The 21,820-nt window shown below is 39.0% G+C and overlaps 1 protein-coding gene across 5 annotated transcripts in view; it reads left to right on the top strand.

Moving 5' to 3' along the window:
* The window catches only part of CAST (calpastatin), a 98,875-nt gene extending 82,986 nt beyond the window's left edge, over positions 1-15,889 (top strand). For all 5 annotated transcript variants that reach the window (XM_067569265.1, XM_067569262.1, XM_067569264.1 and 2 more), the window contains 10 exons: positions 1,421-1,468; positions 1,667-1,762; positions 2,371-2,469; positions 4,145-4,246; positions 6,637-6,726; positions 7,569-7,622; positions 8,373-8,462; positions 11,170-11,244; positions 12,552-12,618; positions 14,584-15,889. In XM_067569265.1, coding sequence (XP_067425366.1) covers positions 1,421-1,468; positions 1,667-1,762; positions 2,371-2,469; positions 4,145-4,246; positions 6,637-6,726; positions 7,569-7,622; positions 8,373-8,462; positions 11,170-11,244; positions 12,552-12,602 — 705 coding nt within the window. In that variant the 3' untranslated portion in view covers positions 12,603-12,618; positions 14,584-15,889. The remainder of the gene's footprint in view (positions 1-1,420; positions 1,469-1,666; positions 1,763-2,370; positions 2,470-4,144; positions 4,247-6,636; positions 6,727-7,568; positions 7,623-8,372; positions 8,463-11,169; positions 11,245-12,551; positions 12,619-14,583) is intronic.
* The last annotated feature ends 5,931 nt before the right edge of the window (positions 15,890-21,820 follow it).

The raw sequence follows: 21,820 nt of genomic DNA, 5'->3' as shown, positions 1-21,820 counted from the left end.
TGATCTCTCAGGCACATGGACACTAGCTCCATCCAAACCTAGTGTCCCTCTATGTGACAGCATGGAAGCTGCATGGCTGAGTGAAGTGTAGCATGGCTGCGCGTACAGATTGTCCTTATGAGTAGCAAAAAAACAATCAACCAGAATGGCATATCTGGTGAAGTGGAAGAGGTTCGCACTATGGTCAGCATGGAAAGGACTCTCACCAAGTGAGACTCCTTTGCCTATCATTCTGGATTACCTACTCCACTTGAAGAACAAAGGCCTTGTGGTTTCATCCATACGGGTTCACCTGGCCACAATCTCAGCATTCCACCCACTGGTGAATGGCCACATGGTATTCCCAAATCCTATTTGCTAATGACTCTTGAAAGGGCTAGAGTGCCTGTACCCACAGGTATGCCAACTTTTGCCACCATGGGACCTTAATCTAGTGTTGTCAAAGCTCACGGGATCCCAGTTCAAGCCAATGGCAACATGCGTCTTGCTCTACCTATCATGGAAGGTAGTCGTCTTGGTGGCCGTTACTTCGGCCAGGAGAGTCCCAGAGATTTGGACCCTCACCTGTGAACCACCATACAGTCTCTGTTAAGGGCAAGGTGCTACATTTGTAAAGTGGCAACCTGGACATCTACCATATGTTTACTATGCAGTTATGTAGACAGGGAGAAATGATGCAGCCTTTGGCCAAGTGGTCCTGCAGTCAGTGTTGCAACAAAACTCCGATCCCACCACCTTATTTATGGCTTGGGAATCACCTGTATTGGAATAGATATGAGCAAGCCCTTGAAGGGGAAAAAAAAACCCAGTTACTAACCTTTCCTGAACTGTTCTTTGAGATGTGTTGCTCATGTCCATTCCAAAACCCATTCATTTGCCCCTCTGTCGAAGCTGCTGGCAAGAAAGAACTGAAGGGTCGGTGGGTCAGCATTTGCCTTTATACCATGCCATGAGGGTGTCACTCCACGGGGTACCAGAGCCAACTCAGCCGATATCACTAGGGAGAAGCTTCCGGCAATGGTGCATGCATACACACACCTATATTGGAATGGACATAAGCAACACATCTCGAAGAACAAGTTACAGAAAGGTTAGTAGCCATTTTTTCTGGAGTGATTATGGAGGGCTATAGGTTAGGCTTTCATTCATAAAATGGGCATATTTGATGTGGCAATTGAGAGACAATAAACGTGGAAGCTTGCATGGACATTTTTAGTCTCTTTCAGAGCAGAACTGTATCTTAAATTCCTGCAACAGTATTTATGTCAAAAGCCTGACCAATGGCAGTAAGGAGAAAAAAAAAGTGGGGCAGTTAAATATGCTGTGTAATAACTTTTTGTATATTTTTAAACACTTTTGGAAAAAACTTACATTTCATGCTCATAGAAAAGTACTTCGTTAAACAGTGTTTTCCCTGTAGGATAAAGATGGAAAACCACTTTTGCCAAAATCTGAAGAAAAACCGCAGGTGAGTGAGTAAATATTCAGAAAATCTTTCATTGTTCCATCTGTTACTCATTAAATAGAGAAGGAAAGGATTTCCTGTTCTCTAAACTTTTTGGTGTAATCTGATTCTCTAAATTATGTGGGAATAATCAGAGCAATCAACAGATTTTAAACAACAAAAAAGATAAAAAAGTTGGTATCATTTCTTTTTTAATTGTAGCCCATGAGTGAAAGTGATCTCCTAGATGCTTTGTCAGAAGGATTTGCCTGTTCCCCAGCAACAACATTACAGTCTGCACCACTACCTACACCCAGTGTAAGATCTCTGAATTTACTTGATCTGTAATACTCTGTCTTACATTCAAGTTGTTTAAATAATTCGTATTTTCCGTGATTTTTTTATAGTAAATGTAGGAAAAAAACCAGGCCCAGGCTTTCTTAAATGATGATAAAAATCAGGTGTGTTTTGTTGCTTCTAATTTAACAGATGATTGCATTGGTAACACACAATCATTGAGATTTTTCAAAGTAATCTAAGGGATTTAGACACGGGGGGAGGGATCCTAGCTCATTTACATCACTATGATTTGCTCCCATTGACTTCAGGGAGGTCAGGATTTCACCCATTAATTTTAGTGGAGAATATGTGTCTAAATTTACTAGGCTGAGTTCAACGCATTACTTTTGAGGTATGGAACTTAGAAAACAGATGTTTAAATGACTTCCTGTGAACTGTTATGCCCTCTATGGGGACTTGAGGGAAAGTAAATTAGGCTGAAATAGATATAGTATGTTAGAAGAATCAAGTCCTAGATGAACACTGTACAGGATGAAAATAAAATAGTTGTTCATCCTATAAACTTGGAATTTCCTATATATGTTTATAGTACCATACATTGGTAACAACATTATTTTTTATTTTAGAAATCCACAGCTGTTAAATCTCCAGCTGCCTCTGAAGCAGTTGTCTCCACCACTACAGCTTCTGCGGTGCACTCAGCAGCTCCTCCACCTGCCACCCCTGTAAGCAGCATGCATTGTTGTGGATCATGATATTCACACTAAAACCTGTTAGAAGAAGGAAAACAGAGACCTTTTTACAGCTGTTCTTGATGGTGGAGCCTGATGTAAAATTGAACCCTTTAAGAAGATACATTTTTCTCTGGAAAAGAATTCTAGACTCATGCATTTTGTGTAGTATTTTGTTGTATGGCCCAAATTTTGGCTTGTGTTAGATGTATGCACATGCCAGAAAACCACTGGCCATCATCAGGAATGAAGACTGTAAGTTGTCCATCCCTTTTCTGGTTCCTCCAGAAACATGGAAGACATAACAGGATGTGGCTAAGAGTCATGGGCTGTGATTGTATGTGTAGACGTACATACAAGACCCAGCAATAGTCTGTATGAATAGCCCCATTTCAGCTCTCAGTCGGAAAAGATTTTATAATGGATCTGCGAGAGGAACTTGGCCAGAATAGGGGCACACATTCACATTATTTTTTGCAGTGTCCATGTGCACAATTTGTGGGTTTATTATACTTTGTATTTTCCTTGTATGTCTGCCAGAATTTAAGCCTATATTTGACCGACTAAATAAAAGTAAGAGCTAGATCCCCATGGTGTACCCTCACAGACAATGTGGTTTTGTGATTTTTTTGTGAGGCCTGTGCAGGCGGGGTTGAGGCAAAAAATTCAAGTAAAAGTAGAATACAATAGTGTCATTGTGACAAAGACTATTCCATAGAAACGGCAGGAAAAGTACGGGTTAATGGTAAAGAGTGCTGCTTCCACCCCTCCCCTCTTGGCTTGGGTAAGCACTCCTCTTAGACATCCCCACTTCCTTCCTTTGGTGGTGCAATGAAAGCTCCTGCTTCTGTTTCAATCTATTTTAACCACTGCATAGGCAAAACTCCTGTGGCTCAGGTTTGGTTAAGAAAAGAAACTTAACTGGAGACGCTAAAGTTTGCAGTAGGTAAAACCTATTCATATTAGCAAAGTACAGCACTTCCTGGAAGGAAAAAACCTTTCAAATATTCAAATGTAATGGAAAAAATATACACCCAGGGAATTTTAACTTATGCAACTGGTACTTGCTTATCAGATCATCCAAGATGATAGGGTACATCTACACTGCAGTAAAAAACCTGCAGCATCAAATCTCAGAGCCCAGGTCAAGTGACTCAGGCTTAGGCTGTGGGGTTAAAAATCGCAGTGTAGGTGTTCAGGTTGCAAGGAAGGGGGAGTCTCAGAGCTCGCCCATGCCCAATTGTCTACACTGCATTTTCAGCCCTATCCCCATGTGCCCGAGTCAGCTGACCCAAGCCAGCGTCTGTGCTGCACATCTTTTACTGCCGTGTAGATGTACCCATAATGACCATGGCAGAATTAGGTGGCAAGTGTTTAAGATGATTCAGTCAAAAACTGTTTCTAGTGTAGATGTTTTCCTAAATTAGAATTGTAGCAGAAAAAAGCCAAAGAAATTTCTATTTTGCCCTCTACTCTAATCTTTTTCCTAGCTCTGAACATCTAATAACTTTCCAACTGTTGTCACTACATTGCAATTAATTTTATTTGTAGTATTTCAAAGGCAGAGTAGACTTTTCAGTGTTGGATGAAGATAGTGTTTATTATATCTTGTTTAAATCAGTATTTTTTTTTTATGTATGTTTTCTTCAATATATTTTCATTTTGCTAGGGTGAGAAGGAGCAAGGCGATGCCCTAGACCTCCTGTCTGATTCACTGGGCCAAAGAGAACCTGATCCTGATGAAAACAAACCAGTTGTGGATAAAGTCAAGGTAGTGAAAAATATTCTCAACTTGTACCACCAAAAAGAAATGGAACATTTGTCTTACCTCTTTTTAATGTATTTATTTTACATAGAAGATAATATGATACATCTTTTTCAAGTACAAGAATAATTTTAGTGAAGATAAAGCATTTATGTTTGCTATGCTTAATTTATGCATGTCTTTATTCAAGAAGTTACATTCTTAATTAACCAGTTCCTTTCATATTTTAAATCGAAATGATTTAAACACCAGGTAGTCACTTTCATATTCTTCTCAAGTTTTGTGATAAATACATAATTACTTGATACCGTCCCAGACAGTTGAAGACAATTAGGAACTGAAGTATGTTGTAGAAGAAAATCAGAAGTATTTAATCCTAGTACCTGTGCAATCATTTCTGTAATTAAATTTCAGATTTCTTCTCTAATCTTCATTTCTAAAGTGACTTTGACTGCCTGTTGTTAAATTGCGTTTTATCAATTACACATAGCAGAGTAAACTAATAGACTATTAACGATATCCTAGAAATGAAAAATGTATGTTCTACTAGGGTTTATTTCAGGTGTGCGTGTGTGCACGCGCGCGTGCTACCCCCACATACACTTGTAGAGACTTCACATTGTAGCAACCCTTTAGATATAGGGTGCTGTATTCTCCGGTGCTCTTCAGGCCACTTCTTTGGTTGCCCAAAGGTTATTAGCAGAAAATAATGCAAAACTCTGTTCCCAGCTGCAGGGATTAAAGGCCCCATCCTGAACCATTGAAGTTAATGAGAGTTTTGCCATTGACTTCATTGGTGAAGGAATCAGGCCCATGGTAAAAACAATTTTTTTTTCTAAAATGTTTCTAATCTTTAGCAGCCTAAAAAGTTACCAAAGTAACTTCATTCATAGGTTTGCACACTCTACAGCTACCAGCCCAACCAGCGATATTTTTCAGGATGTTGCAGTTCTTGATGGTCTTGGCCAAATAGGCTGTATCAGTCAGTTCCTCTCTGGTATCTTCAGTTTTGTTCTATATATCTCCTTTAACCTTTAATTCAGGATGTTAACATTTCATGTAGTCTTGAAGAAATCCCTGCTTTAAAGCAGTAGCTTTTTCTCTTTGCAGCTCAAAACAGCGGTTTTGACGCATTAGACAGATAAGGCCCGAATTATACACTCACTGGAATGTGCCATTGACTCCAGTGGGATTGCACAGGTTAATAAATGCAGAATTTGGTCCCTAATTTTTTTCATGTTTCTTTAAGGAAAGCTCAGTATACAGTGATATTAAATATTATGCAATAAATTACCCCAAACCGTGTCCAGCAAACTAACTATTGATGTAATAAATGAATATTGGCAAGTGATAGCATGAACCCTGGGGTGGAGAGAATTTGCGTATGTATGTTAATCATCAAGCCCAAAACAAAGTTTGGTATCTGTGCATCACAGTGCAATACATGTATATTAACTGCTATCCTTTTTTTTAAACAGAGAAAATGTTTATGCCAAATTAGGATACTTTGTTTTCAGTAAAAAAGAGGGTTCTCTAAATTTTTCTGACTGTCAACAGCTAGGGTTTTTTTTTTTTAATGTGCTAAAGAATATACAGATATCTCATCAAATACTACATAAAGCAGTCGAAACAAAAACATGCAGATTTGATTTCAAAATGAATGCTTCCCTCTTTCATGTTGTATTCAGGAAATTGTGATGCCATATCCTCTTAATCATATTTATATTTAAAACGGTCTCTGGCTGCAGCTAATTCTGACTGTTTCCTAAGTGATAAGAGACATAAACCACTGATATTTAATTGTGATATTTTGCTGACAGTAACCTTATATTTTTGTACATTCTGAGCACATCTGACAAGCTGCAGCACAAAGTTCTGGTATTATAAGAATGTTAATCTTGTGTTTAAACTGACGCAGTATGTGGATGAATTCTAATGTGGTGGCATAATATGCTAAACACTTAGTAAGCAATTGAGTTGTTACCTTGCTGAGATGCAGAACTGAACATTTATGTGAAGAAAATAGTATCTGTTGTCATTTGTGAGTTTTAACATATTAAAATTGTATATCCATTGAGGGGCAACAATTTTTAAAGCTTTATACACAGTGCAGTGTTCATAGTTAAACAAAAGTGTACACATTTCCACTGATTCTTGAACTCTAATGTATAAAAATGCTGCTGTTCTCATATAAAAGTCCCTTTTTAGATAAATAATCTAAGAACTACTACTCAACAAATTCTTTGTTTAATAAAGTAATCCTAGCATTTCTATTAATTTGAGCCACTTATTGTATGATATGCAATTACAGAAGCCGTAAATACAGATTGCTCTTACTAGATTCCACAGTTCTAATGCAGGAGATCAGTAACAGTGTTGTTTATTCATATTCTTAGGAAGGTGCTAAATCTGAACACAGAGACAAACTTGGGGAAAGAGATGATACAATCCCTCCTGATTACAGGTTTCTGGATTCAGATCAGCAGGTAAACAGAAACAAATACCTCAGTGGCTGCAATGCATTCTGAATTTAGATTGTCATCTTAACACAGTGCAACAAGTTTACACATATGTGAATCAGTATTCCCATCAGCAGAATTGTGCAAGTAACACTGAAGTTGCATTAGTGAGATGGGAGAATAGATCCCCAAACCATTATGTGTCTGATGCAGAGAAAATGGACTGTTTCTTTTACGTTAAACAAAGTCAGAATGGTTAAGTCCTCTCGAACAGTTATCAGGTCAGCCAGGAAGAATTGTATCAGGCTTAAGGTGTCTGAAGATGAGCACCCAAAAACAAGGCACACAAAACTTGAAAATTCAGGCTTTAAAATCGCTGTGACTATTGTTCCTTTTTCATCTTTGTAAAGCATTGAAAGATTTGTGGATGAAAAGCATTACGTAAGTACTATTATTATTGTGGAAGCTGTCAGAAGAAAGTCCATGATGCTGTCGCTCATTTTACTGAGTAACTGCCATGCCAGGGAGTGAATGATCGTGCTCAACAAATGGGAGCCAGACAAAATGTGTCCCAACCAGTTCTCCTCTACTGGAAGGATACAGGGTGAGATGCAGAGCCTGCAGGGGGAGGTTAAAGCAGGGGAAAACCATGGTATCCCAAGAATCTGATGAGGGAGGCAGAATAAGTATAATAAATGGATTGTGAAGTGGATAGGACAGTAAAGCATCATAAATAAAGTTACTGTGAATGGTAATTAGTAGTGTCAAGTGAAGAATGTAAGAGCCTAGTTTATTTTCAGTTTGATCCATCAACTCAAACTAAGGATTAAATTATTTGCATTTATTATATAAACATATCTGTTTTTAAGGGTAAACCAGTAAAGCCAACAGCAAAGGATGATGTGAAACCCAAAGAACCAAAGGTAAAAGTCATTACAGTTTTATTCTGCAGTGATCCCTTCCTTACTGTGCTCTGAATTGAATGTGTTCTAAGCAATGTTATCTTTGATTCAATAGAATTACTATATTCTGCAAATTCTCAAAAATGCTATTGAATAGATGTAGAAATATTGTGCTTATTTTAAGTGAAAGATTTTCAAATGGGCAACGCTTCCAATGTAGATATTGCACACACACAAAATGACACTAAAAGAACGTTAAGGTTGTAAAGGTAAGTACTGAAAAGTTCGGAAATGCCAGAAGTAAGGTTGCATGTGCAGACTGGCATTCTAAATTAGATGGCACCAGCAGTTTCACCTCTAATAAGAACATGGAGCCAAGATTTTTCAAATTAATACTTTAAAGCATATTTAAGAACTTAAAAAAAGTAGCCTGACTTTCAAAAAAGGGCTGAGTGTTAATAGCTGTTGTTGATTTCAGAATAGCAGCACTTTTTGAAAATCAGGAAACTTGGTTAGGTATTTAAATATGGATTTGGGATTTAAAATTTCAGTCGTTATTTCAGGGGGCTGCATCTACACTGGGAACAGAAAGAACTGCTATCTAAATAACTTTGTGAATGGGGCAAACGTGCTAAGGGCCTTTTTTTTTTTTTCTTTTTGGTTGGTTGGTTGTTAGGTTGATTGTACTCTTAAATTATCAAAGAAAGAAAGAAAAACAATCTGATAATCCTGTTCATTCTATACTTTGACTGATTATAGTTTCTATTACAGAAGCCTACAGATGACTCTGCAGCTATAGATGCTCTATCAGGGGACTTTGGTAAATGTGCAAAAACTCCTACCACACCACAACACTCAAAGGTAGGACATTTTCTCCCCAAGGATTTGCAAGATAGTCCTTTTTGCATTACCCCACAGGCATATGTTTGTATTACATTTCTTTGCTTTGGCTTTATTTGTGTTTCGATCTACCCTCTCATATACTCCTATATGGGAAAGTGTAACTTAAGGGGACACTGTTAAGGTTTCAGTGTTGGTCTGACATACTTTTAGAAGAAGTATGAGATTTAACTGGATTCAGAAAATAATTAAATAAGAATTATGGAGGACAGGTCCATCAATTGCTATTAGCCAAGATTGTCAGGGATGCAGCCTCATGCTTTGGATGTCCCTAAACCTCTGACTGCCAGAACCTGGGACTGGACAACAGGGAATGGATCACTCGATAATTGCCATGTGCTGTTCATTCTATCTGACACTGGCCACAGCCAGAAGACAGGATACTCTCTTCTATTGTCTTATACTGGACTAGATGGACCAGGGCTCTGACCTGGTATGGCCGTTCTTATCTTCTTATCCAGAGGATCTCAATTTTTTCAGTTGTCTTCCTTGGATGAAGTTCAGGAGGAAATAAAAGTAGATATATAGGTAGTTCAAGAGTTGTGGCCTTGATAGTGAAGACAAGAAGTCTGAACTTAATGCAGGAGAGAAGAATCCTGTTGAAGTAATTCTCAGAGCAATAATGGAAAGAAAGTGGATTTCAGTAGCATCATTTTTATAGACTGGGGTGGGACAAGATGAAATGGAGAGACAGAGAGGAAAAGGCTTGCCTTTACTATTGCAAGCATGACCAAGGTTTAGGGGAAGGTTGGAACAAAGAGGAAAAGCTGGTTTGTAAAGGTGCTGTAGAAGTAGTAATGGAAATGCAGACTTGACAGAGTCTGGAGAGAGGTTGAATGTGTGAGAGAACAGGGAAGGTTGAAAATTCAAATACAACATCAATATTGCCAGCCCATTTTGAGGAAGGATAAGGGAGTTAACAGCAGGGAAGAGGTAAGAAGAGGATTTGGGATGAAAAATTAACAGTTCAGTTTTTACCATGTTGAGTTTGAGATTGTGGTAGCACATCCACTTCAAAAGGTCAGAGAGGCTGGTGGATATGTGAGACTTCGCAGAATGGGAAAGGCTGGTGGTAGGGAGGTGCATTTGGGAGTCAGCAGCATAGAGATGGTGCCAGCTAAATCTATGTGAATGGATGATGATGCTCTGGAGGAGAGAACAGAGAGAGACCAGGAAGCTGATGTGTGACTAAATCTGGAATTTAAGAAAAGCACTGTGTATGTCATACTTCCTTCATGCTTGCTGTCCCCCTCAACCCTCGTGAGCTGTGCCAGCAAAACAGCACTCTCATGGTCTGGTGTATCATTGGAAAAATGGATCCATCCTCAATGGCTTATTTGACATGGTCAGAACACTCTGAGGTTAAGTGCTAAGTTTCCTGAACTTTTTAAGATTTTTTGAAGTGCTCAGTGCTGGCTAAAATGAGTTTTCATGTACTCAACCCCTATAACAACTTCCTTGCTTCCATTTGCTACCTCTCTCTCCCCGGGATAAATAATCCCTCCAGCTCCCTCGCCCAGAGCAGAAGAAACCACATCACTTGAGTGAGTGAAGAGCCTTCATTCTCCACTGACTTCCCACAGTTGCAGCACAATCTACATGCCAGTTCTTTCATGCCTCACTCCTGGCCACCTGATGTGATCCACCACCTCTGATCATTTCCAGCCTCAGGGTCAAATTGGGACTGGCAGCCATGGAGGGTGTCACTTGAGGAGCACAGTGTTCTTCAAGATGCATTGCTCATGTCCATTTCAAGACCCACCCGCCTACCCCTCTTGTCAGAGCCGATTGGCAAGAAGGAAGTGGAGAGGCAGTGGGTCAGCGGGCCCCTATATACAGCGCCATGGAGGTGCCACTCCAGGGGGCACCTGCACTGACCCAACGGGTACCACTGGGGGAAAATCCTGCTTGGAATGGACATGAGCAACACATCTCAAAGAACAGTAGTTACAGAAGGTAAGTAACCAGTTGTTGTTTTTTTCTCACTAAGACAAGAAGAGTGGTTGTTGGAGCTGTTCTTTGGACTTGTCCCAGATCCCTTAACAGTTGTGCACGCTTATTTTATGACTCTGTCCCCTGACCCATTTAACCACCCTTTCTCATATTAAAACTGATTCAAGCATTAGCCTAATCCTAGAAAGGAACTCTTTGCCTTGAGAGATCAACAAGGCTAAACTAGTCATTTATTTCTGTATCTTTCCAGAACCCGTTCTTCCTCAGTGTGCACACGCAACATGAACCATACATCTTCAGTTAGCCATCTAAAGATACGATGTCTAAATAAACGGTACAAGTCCATAAAAGTATAGTTTTTCTGTCTGTGGAGTGAGGGTCAGATTCTCAGGTGCAGTGCATGTTCTTCGTACTGAAGATGGAATCTGACCAGATAGCCAGTACAGTAGGCCACCGGAGGATCAGCTTCATCACCTCTGCCCTTTCTACTACCAGGCAAGGGGGATCCTCAGTGCAAGACAGGGATCTGGCCCAAATATTCTAGACTCCATTTGTTTCAGGAAGATGGTAACTCTTCTTTCTCTTTGTTTTAACGTGGATTTGTTTCTGCTGACAGGGGTCAGGATTAGAGTAATCATTGATACTCTCAAGTCATCGGGGCTTCCTATTCTAATCTGATCCATTTTTAACTATGATTTTTTTCTTTTGAGTGTAGGACAAAAGTGGAAAGGAAGCTGCCAACATGAAAGCAGTCACAAAGGATGGTGGAAAACCTGAAGATCCTAAAACGGTAGAAATGAGTCCTAATATGGATAGGGGTGAATTTTTTTTAACCATATGAGTGTGGAGATGGGCAACTTGGCTCTGGAAACATTTTATTTGGACATTAGAGTTTGGGGGACGTGTTCTCAAATAGGTTGTGCTTGACCCATTTTTTGTATGTATGCATGCAAGGGAGTGGCACTTAACTATTTCAGGAGATGTTGTGGGCCTACTTGGGCTTTAAAAATTGTCTGCCTCAAAAGAGGGTAAATGTCATGCAGCTTATTAGGTAGATGTGGGCTGTATTATTCATATGTTCCTCATGACACTCAAACTCCTCATTCTCACCTTCAGTGTTCCTTGCCCACAGCCCTGTTCTTGTCTATCACTGCCCTCCTCCCTCCGTCCTTCCACTCCATTTGTCTACTTCTCCCACTCGTGATTCATCTCCTCTCTCTGGAGCAGCCTCTCTCCTCTCCTGCTTCTAGTAACCTTCTCCTATGTCAGGTCCTTCCTCTTCTCTCCTTTTTGTCATATATTTTATGTAATAATTAAATAAAAGAATCTGTGCTTATATATAAATATGTATGCAGAATAAATCTGGTGGAGAGAGAAGGTTTGTTAATTTCTTATGTAGTGCATGACTATAGATGGATATACACTTAATATGTGCAAAATAGCAGAAAGAACCCAATATGTTGCTTGGATTTTCAGCAACCCATAAAGGATCACAGAAACTGGAATTAGACATGGAAAATCGTTAACCCAGCTACTAAACTTGATCCATTTATCCTTTTGAGCCAGACGTAGAACATCATCTATATCATATGTTTTCAGTGATGTGATGAATGAGCTTTTTCTTTTACCATGAAATTGCTTTCTCAGGCTTTTGTTTACAGCTGAGCTGACTTGCACATTTTAATTTAAAAGCATTGCATCAAGAGCATTTTACACTACCAATGAGCAGGACATTTTCTAATGTTAAAAGTTGCTAATGTTGCTAATGTTAAAAGTGGCAGATAGCTACTGCCAATAGCTGTGGCCAAGTAGGAGTCAAGATGATAGTGAGGGAGGAGATCAGCCACAGATACCAAAATAAAACGTGGGATAGGGAAGAATAAGGAGAAAAGGACACACGTGAAATTACAAATACATTTTGTTGAAAGACTGTCTTTTTTTCTCCCTATTACTGCTGATGAGCATGTCTCACAGATACAGATCATTTAGATGCTGTCATCATCAATTCTAATCTATAATTGTTATATTGTTTTTATTTCTAATCTGAAATAATAAAATTATAGCTCATCCATGCTTTGTTTTACTTTTCCTTTTTAGGCAAAGGAGCAGTCCTCCAGCGCAAAACCTGAGAGACAAAAGACAAGTTAAACTTTAGTATTATTGGGTAAGATTTCTTTTTAACCCGTATTCTCTTAGTTACCATAAAGACAATATACGTTAATGAACCATAGCTACACTAATGAGATAAGACCATTTGACAACCCCAACTGGAACCAAGTTTTAGACCAAATACTCAGGACTATTTAAGCAACTTCACTGTAGAGAATCCTAGACAGGAAAGGTTTGCTAGCTCCTCTAATACAGGCTCCTCTCCCCTTCTCTATCCTCAACCAGTACAGAATTGCTTCCTGTGGTTAATTTTCAAGAGCTTTTGGATAGTTTAGTTTTAAATATCTCAAGTTATGACACTGCCATAGCTTCCTTTGTGAGACCATTTCACAGACTAATAACCCTCACGGTCAAAAAAAAAAAAATTATTTCTAATATTCTATGTAAATGGTCTTTCTTCTTCGAGCGCTGGTCCCTCAGTGTATTCCACTGTGGGTACACATGCACTCCATGCGGTCAGAGCTGGAGAATTTTGAAAGCAGCCTCCATGAGGAGCTAAAGGGGGGCGGGGAGGGGGGGACGGAACGACTGCCTCTCCAGTTCCTTCTCAGCTCCTCATGATCTGGGTCAGGACCGCCAGGGTCCAAAGCTTCAGCTTTTTCCTTGATCTGTGAACATATCTATACCTATCTATCAGTAAGTAGTTTTTGAAGTTTTTAGAATTTAAAGTTTTATGTGATAGCTTTAGTGTCTTACAGTTAGTTAGCCTCCCTGTCCCGACCAGCCCCACCCCTGGTACCTTATTCAGTATCTGGTACTGAATTACTCTCTCCAAAAGAATCTCAGAATGGATCTCAGGTTGTATTTTGCTCTGCTCTCAGCTGTCTAATCTTCCTCCCCCTTGTGGCATAGGTGCTTATTCCATAAGAGTGCAAGTGATATCTATGTCATTGCTCCAAGAAGTGCCTCTGCTTGATATCTGCAAGGCAGCTGCGTGGAGTTCCATCCACACGTTTCTGCTTTCGACTCCTTTGCTGATGCATCCTTTGGCATGGCGGTCCTTTGTTGGGCTGTGCCATCTGCATCCTTGCATGCTTCTCCTATTTGAGTACTGCTTGACAATCACCCACAGCGGAATACATACCAGCACTCAAAGAAGAAGAGAAATATACTTATTTTATAGTAACTGGAGGTGCTTTGAGACATGTGGTCCCTATCTGTATTCTACTACCTGCCCTCTGCTTCAGATCAGCTTTCTTGCACTGGAGAAGGAACTGGAGTGACAGTTGATCTACCCCTGCTTATCTACTCAGTCAAGATGAGCAAGGCGCTATGTGTGGGCCAGCAGACTATTTTCAAAATTCTCTGGCTGCGGGCACATGGAGCACATACGTATCCACAGATAGGGAATACAGATAAAGACCACACATCTTGAAGAACCTCCAGTTATTCTAAGATAAATAACTTCTCTTTATTCCTAGATATACTATCTTGTACAATGATACTTTTAAGGATGTAAATACCAAGATAAATATGCGTAGTCAATTATATTAACTCTCCTAATCAGCAATTATTTATATGGTATATATTTAAACCTTTCATCTTTTCTGTAATATTGTCCCTAAAGTCTTTAATCATGTTTGTTGCTCTCCTCTGAATCCCTTCTAACGTGTTAATCTATGTGTCATTAGTTTCCCCAAAAGTAAACGCAATTTTCTATATGTAGACATACAGGGTGAAATCCAGTGTGAGTGTTTGGCATTATCGTCAATGGAGCCAGGATTTCACCCATCACTTCTCTGTATGTGCAGCCCAATATCACTTTTGCCTCTTTTGCATTATTACTCTGCAAATGATAATACCTAAATCACTTTTGGTACTACTTCTTCCTGGGATTCTTTCTCTGTGTTTTGAATTATTCCCTCAGATAAAGTAGCTTATGTTTTTTCAAGTTGAGTTTCTTTTTACATGTCAGATGTTTCACTGAATTTCTTCTCTGGAACCTTTTTTTTCCTTCCAGGTTATTGGCACATAGTGTAAAAAGTCTTCATTCTGCTGGTGGACAGTTACTTCCAAAGAACAAAAGCTAATGCAAGAGCATGAGGTTATTCTGGGTGATTTTTGTACAGTGGTATTTGCTGAAGGTTTTTCATATCATTTTTCCAGGAGTGGAGTAAAGGGTTTTTTCTAACCATTCGTGTTATTGTATTAATACATTTTGAAATTTTTGTGTAATTTTCTTCAGTTCTGAGGGAAAGGATGCTTTATATTTGTAAGAAATCTATTTCATTGTAAGAATTTACTAGCAATTCCAGAAACAGTCTGCAAACTTTTGCACATAATCTCCACATAGTGCCTGTAAATCTCAATAGCGTTCTCTAGGTATGCGCTAGCATTCTTAACATTGCAGTGAATGCATTAAGCATTCTAGGAATTTAATGAGTTTTGGTTATTCTTGGCCTTTCTAGGTTGGCTGTATAAGGTATTTCCTTGGGTGAATTACTGGTGGGAAATCATAGATCAATCACAGATATTTACAGGATGGCAAATTGAAAGCTATATCATGTCGTCATGGGCTCCTAATAATAAAATGTCTGAAGTTTGGACCATGTCTTTGTTGCAGTGTAAAAGAAAGTCTCCCCTCTCTCAAATCATGTCACTACAACTGTACTCCTATTCTCTTTGTGCCAGGAGTTTCTTGACTACAAATGCTAATGCAAGTCACCTGCTCTCCTGGCCATATCACACTGCAAAAGAGGGAAAGGGGGCCCATGAAACTTAACAAGAGTCTAATGAATGGGAGCTCCAAATCAACAGAAAGGATGCACTTCTGCAATAATATCCTGTCTCTGCCTCTCCATCCTCTATTGAGACTCCAAAAGTGGGTGCAGGAGCAGAGCAGAAATGAATGCTATATGGAGTGGCATTAGCTTCCATGAGCTATATTTACATGGTCCCTGGGGAAACAGGTGGCAAAGAGCAGCCAGTCCCTGGCAACCACACTGCAACGTTGACGATGAGGATGTTCTGTGAGCTGTTGTGCATGTGCTATTTTCCCCAATTTCTGTGCCTTGTTCCCTTCTATTTGCTTCACACAGCGGGAAGCATAGTGCTGTAAGTGCAAGATTCTGATATCCTTACTCACAATGAGTAACATGTAACTACTTAGAGTGAGGTAATGGAATGGTCTCAAAATCTGGTCCTAACTATCTAGTGTTCCAGCTAGCCATTTTCCAGAGACTTAATATGGAGGATAATCAGAAATCTAAGAACCTGACAGTGTGTATTGAGAGCCTGTGTTACACTAATAAAGTTTTTAGAATGTATTACTATGTGTATCTTATTGTTTTTTATCTTCCTATTTTCAGTTAGTATTATTGAACAACTCTCTATAGACAACAGAAGTGTGTCCACTACAAATCATTAAAAAGTAGGCTTTGGATATTAAAAGTGAATGCAGTTGCTTTCTACAAAATCATTAAAATGTTTGTCATCAGGTCTTCATGAAAACCAAATGTTTTAAGACCATAAACATAAAATCAATTCAGATATCTAGCTACAATTCTTTTTTTTTTTTTTTTCATTTTGCTTTTAAATGACTACAGAACAGAGTCAATTAGAGACAGCTTTTAAGTCGCTGAACTCCATTTTTTGTGGGCATAATTTAGGACATGTAGATGTTTAAATTTCCTAAACTATGAGCACAAATATTTGCAGATACAAAATTGCACCCATGAAAATGAGAAGCCAGTTTAGATTGTGCTGAAAATCTGATCATAAACATACTTTTCCCATTGATTAACATAAACACCCCAACGTTCTTAGGAGACAGAAGATTCGTTCTGTTCTTTTTACGTTCTTATATATTACTACCCATCATCCTAGTATCTAGGTATTAAGTAAAATATTTCTTTGAGAGGGTGTTTAAAGAGATTGCATGAATGCATTGTTAATGGTTTTGTTTGTGAGCTTTGTTTCCTGAAGGTAAGTAGCAATATATATAGATCCTAAGCAGCTGATTAATTAACAAAGTAAAATCAAGAATCTGAGAGAGAGACCATTCTAGCAGGTAAATAGCACAGCATCTACACAGATATTTAACTGTGGATGTCATATCTTCTCTGCTGTTGGAGGATCTTGACTATATTCTCTAGAATTTGAAGATTAATTTAATTTAATTTGTGTTGGTCACAGCCTTGGACAGAACATGCAGTTTTTGAATTAATGATAGTTGACGGTACTAAAGTGTTAGGGACCTTGAATCCTTGTTAATTTCCCACTGGGTGTTTAATGGCTCTGAGAACTTATTCAATTCTTAAATATTTTTTCTGATTTATTCTTAGTGTGATACCAGAACATGCATCAGTAACTCTTTCCATACCATTTAGAGTACTCTGAAGTCTGATTTTAGCAGTTTATGTGCATACATAAAATACATACATACATTATGTGCATACATAAAACGGGGGGAGAGAAAAAGGCAAATAATCAGGTTTGGTAAAAAGAGGCTTGCTAAATTTGTCCTAATACTACAATAAAATCAGCATAATTCTTAAATTTGTCACTGAAGTATTGATTATCTACTACTATCCCACTGATGCACAGAAAATTTACATCCAGAATTCCCACTGGTATAAATTTAGCAATAATTCATAGATTCCAAGGCCAGTATGCACCTCCTATATAACACAGGCCACAGAGCTTCCCCAAAATAATTCCTAGAGCAGATCTTTTAGAAAAACATTCACTCTTAATTTAAAAATTGTCAGTGATGGAAAATCTACCTTGATAAGTTGTTCCAATGGTGAATTATTCTTACTGTTAAAAAAAAAATAATGCCTTATTAGCTGTCTGAATTTGTCTAACCTCAACATCCAGTAACTGGATCATGTTATATCTTTCTCTGCTAGATTGAAGAGCCCATTATTAAATATTTATTCCCCATTTGGGTACTTATAAACTAATCAAGTCACCGCTTAACCTTCTCTTTGTTAGACAAATAGCTCAGTCTTTTTAGTTTATCACTATAAGACATATTTTCTAATCCTTTAATTGTTCTTGTCATGCTGCCTGGTATGGGACACAGCTAAGAGCGCCAGTCTCAGGTCAGACTGCCAAGAAACAGTGTATGTACCCCAAACTGTTGGTATATTCTCTCATAGGATTTCACCAAGCCAGTAACAAATGTGTGCTACCAAAATACTATACTAGTTATTGTGAAGCCCCCTCTAGCCTTTCATGTACCACCAGACAAAACAGATATGTGGTAAATGATAAAAAAAAGAAAAGAAATCACATATTGGTTCTTCCAGTTCCAGTGAACCAGACACACACACACAATCAAAATGTACTTCAGATCTTAACCAAAAACCATTCTGGTAGCCAATCTTTTAGTAACTAAACACTAAAGGTTTATTATTTTTTTTATTTTTTTAAAGAGGAAGAGAGTAAAGGTTTAAAATGAATCACTTATATTACAGTTGATTTCAGAGTTTGTACATCAGGATAATAGCAGTGATGTTAAATCTGCCAGTTTGTAATAAGTCTCTCTGGTTCATCCAAAAAAGTAGAGTCCAAATGATAGTTTAGATGTAGAATCTGTTAATTTTTCCATGAATCTTCCAGGGCATCCCACGTAATTACTTGGGGACCTCCATCCAGAGGCTCAAACTTTCCTGTTAAAGTTCAGTGGACCAGAGATGACAGGATCATGCCTGAGGTTTTTCTTTTATAACTGAAACAGGCTGCCAAGTGTTTTGAGCACAGCAAGTGTCCGAAGATACCTCGTTGAGCCCACAACAACCGACCCTTTGAAGTTTAACATTCTATTTCCTATGCATAATCCACAAGTAATCCAACTATACTGATTTACATTAGGCAATTGCCGGTCATTCATTATAACGGATAGATAAACTGAAGACAATATAGGTAATATTCATTAGAGTCATGCAGATTGTCTAGAAATTCACCACATAGATTCAGTCCTGGCAATGTCTTTTATTGTAATTGACATTGTTAAATAGGCCCTCATTACTTGGTTCTGTGCAAGACGTTTAAATGTGAGAAATCACTTCAAATTGTGCACCTCTATATAGCATTACTTATTAATATAAACTCATAACTGTAACATTGATTTGACTGCTAGCAACATTCCTCTGTCATAGGTGAAGCAGTAGCAGAGATTAGTTTATGTTGCTTAACATTTTCCATTATAATCCACTTTTTCAGTTCCTTTTAACTTTGACAAAGGGAGTAAAAGTAGTGGGACTTCCTTCCCCAAGGTCTCTCGGGACCTCTTGGAATCTCCATGGGCTTTGGATGGTTTTTAGAAAACTGGGTCTGATATTTGAGGACACAAATAATTAATGATAAACCATTTTGCCAAAAATAAAACCTTTTGCTGACTTATTTTGAACAGCTGGTTTGACACAGGAATTAGAAATGTTGCAGAAGAAAGACCTGTGTGTACCTTTCACTGCCCTTGTGAAAATTTGTCCTGATTTGCCTCCATTATAAGCTGTAGAGAATCACCATTTGCACATGCCCAGAGTTTGTTGGACACCTGCTCCTTAATTTTCTTTCCAACAGCATTGCATATACCCCCAGCTCTCTCTTATCCTCTGAAGCGTCTGCAAAATATGCATGCTATAAAAACAGAGCTCTAGTTCCGGACAAGACGGAGACAAAACTATAGAATCATAGGACTGGAAGGGACCTTGAGAGGTCTTCTACTCCAGTCCCCTGCACTTAAGGCAGGACCTGAAAAAGAGCTTCTTGTGTTCCTGGTACTTCACCCGATTCAAAAAAAAAAAAAACCACACCCTTTGGTTTCAGGGAAGGTCCATTAGGCTGGGAGCCAAGAGACTGGTTCTGAGTTTTTCATTTTTTTCCACCAATTAGCATTAATAATTAAAATGCACTTAAAAACCCTTATTGATCAAGGTCTTCTGGCCTCACCTTAGGAGGCAGGAAAGTATCTGTCTCCATTATGTAAATAATGTAACTGAAGAGTTGCACAAAATCAATTCTGGCACGCCTGGAGGAGAAACTAAAGTTACGCAAGCAACTTTCCTGGCTTTTTGTAACTTGAGCCCTTTGCTTCACAGCCTTAACATTCTGTTCCTGTAGGGGGCACTCTTTTGGGATGGGGGGGAGGGAATGGCCTATTGGGGGTGATTTTCTTTTAAACCTTAAAAACAAAAAACAAAGTTTCTTGCTCTTTTCTTTTTTACCCAGGATAGCAGTAGTCTGGTATGGGGGGCACTTTATCAGAGCAGGAGAGGAAGCCTGGGGAGGCTCTTAGCTTCAGCAGTTTGTTCTCAGCACTTGAATTGAAGGGTTTGAGCCAGTTCCAGCTGGAGATCAAAGGTCCATTGTTTTCACACCTGTTTCTGTAACCAAGCTGGCAGTCCCACTTCCTACTCAGCACCCACATCCTACCCTTCCAGCAAGTAGCTTCATTATTTATGGAAGGATTCAGGATTTCCATTATCTAGCCACAGCTAAACATGTACATCTGATATATTCAGTCTGTGAGGCAGTGTACCAACCAGGTGTTTACTCCATCTGACTCAATGTACAAATATTACTTCCAAGCTAACAAATCTTCATATTTACCAAAACATGGAGTCTTAAGGGTCAGTCCTGCAGTCCCTACCTAGGCAAAACTCTCATTGGCTTCCTGTTACCTGTTTTAACAGGTGCAGGATAGGACCCAATATTTGTAGTTATCAGGTGGTCTGGTATGGCATGAATTTTCTAAGGGGAAGTTTGATTTTTTTTTTTTAAAACTCAGGTGAAAGTCAAAGTCCAGAAAAATCTGCCTGATCTCTGCCCTGTCAGGATGCAGGCATTTTGAATATGTAACTTGCTTGGTTAACGTTGGTCCAGGCTTCAGTCTTGTTGACCTCTGAAGAGGTGAGCGATAGAAATATACTGACTTGTCATCTGATTGAGGACTTTCCACCTGTCCTGAACCAAAGTTTATTTTCTTAGATAGTAGATGCAGGCAGGCTGGTTTGCTAAGTCAGTCAAGAATACAAATTTAAGATTTTTTACATTTTGTTGTTCAATTTGCAGCTTATCTTGAAGTGCAGCTGCACACTTCTTTGTGGTCTCCTCCTCCTCTCCCTTCTCCATGCCCCTCCCCTCTGAATACATTCACTTGAACCTCCCTTTTTTCCTCCAATGAAGATTAATTTAGGTGATTTTTTTTTTAATAAGCAAAATCCAGCGCAGTCTCCCATCTCCCAGATGCAGATTAAAGGGCTGCTGGCAGAGCAGTGCAGGCAAACTGCTTCAACTCTGCTTAGAGCTAAGGACTGAGTTTCTTTACCCTCTAGTCAGAGAGGAGCACAGTGGCAGGGGACAATGGTGGCAGACACTCATCTCACTCCTGCTTCTACTACAGCCATGGTGGGTTATTTCCAGAGGGCAGGGCCCTCACAGACTGAGTCAGGAGTGCCGGTTGGCAGCTGCTTCTTCCAAGTAGGAAGGAGAAAGGACAGTCTCAAAGGAAGAACACTCTCTCTGTCTCTGAGCCCAAGACTGACCGTTTAATTGATCACAAATCACTTTTTTCAAACGCCAAATCATTGTAGAGAACCTCACTGTACGTAGTTGTCTTTATAATTTGGAACAATCAATGGTGTCCTCCCAAACATACTTCCTAATTTAAAAAAATATTGTTGCAGAATCTATTCCCATAAATATAATATATACCTGGGATATTGGGACACTACCATCCTTCCAGAGTACAGAAAATTTTTTGGAGGTAAGTAAGCAAAAAACCTCTTATATTTTCTGTTGTGTAGATTGGTTTATGGCATTCACCACAAAACACATTCTGCTTTTGGCAGGATGAAGATAGCAAGCAGTAAGCCCCCCAAAACCAGAAGGGCAAGTTTTCTAGTTCATAGGTTAAAAAGATACTGGTGCCCAAGGCTTTTGTATAACCACAGCAGAGTTGTTCTGCAATTCTCATTTAAAAGTGTTAAATTCCCAGGTGGATGTTTTGGTAAAATTTCAAAGTTGGCATGGTTGTAGGTGAGCACCACTGAAAGCTTTGGCCAAGTAGATGCCAACAGGATAATAAGTAAAGTGATCGGATCATCCACGGACCCTGGAATTAAAATAGAATGGGAAAATACCATTTAAAAAAATTACAGAAATCTTTTGCACAATGACTATTTTTGGGAGTATAGTTTAGGTCACTTAGAAATTATGGATTTAGAGCCTGCAAATGGATCCACTTGGAC

This window comes from Emydura macquarii, unplaced genomic scaffold (genome assembly GCF_026122565.2).
Source record: "Emydura macquarii macquarii isolate MOO-44397 ecotype Brisbane River unplaced genomic scaffold, CSIRO-AGI_Emac_v2 contig_2897, whole genome shotgun sequence".
Lineage (NCBI taxonomy): Eukaryota > Metazoa > Chordata > Testudines > Chelidae > Emydura > Emydura macquarii.
This window is presented reverse-complemented; position numbering and strand designations above follow the sequence as displayed.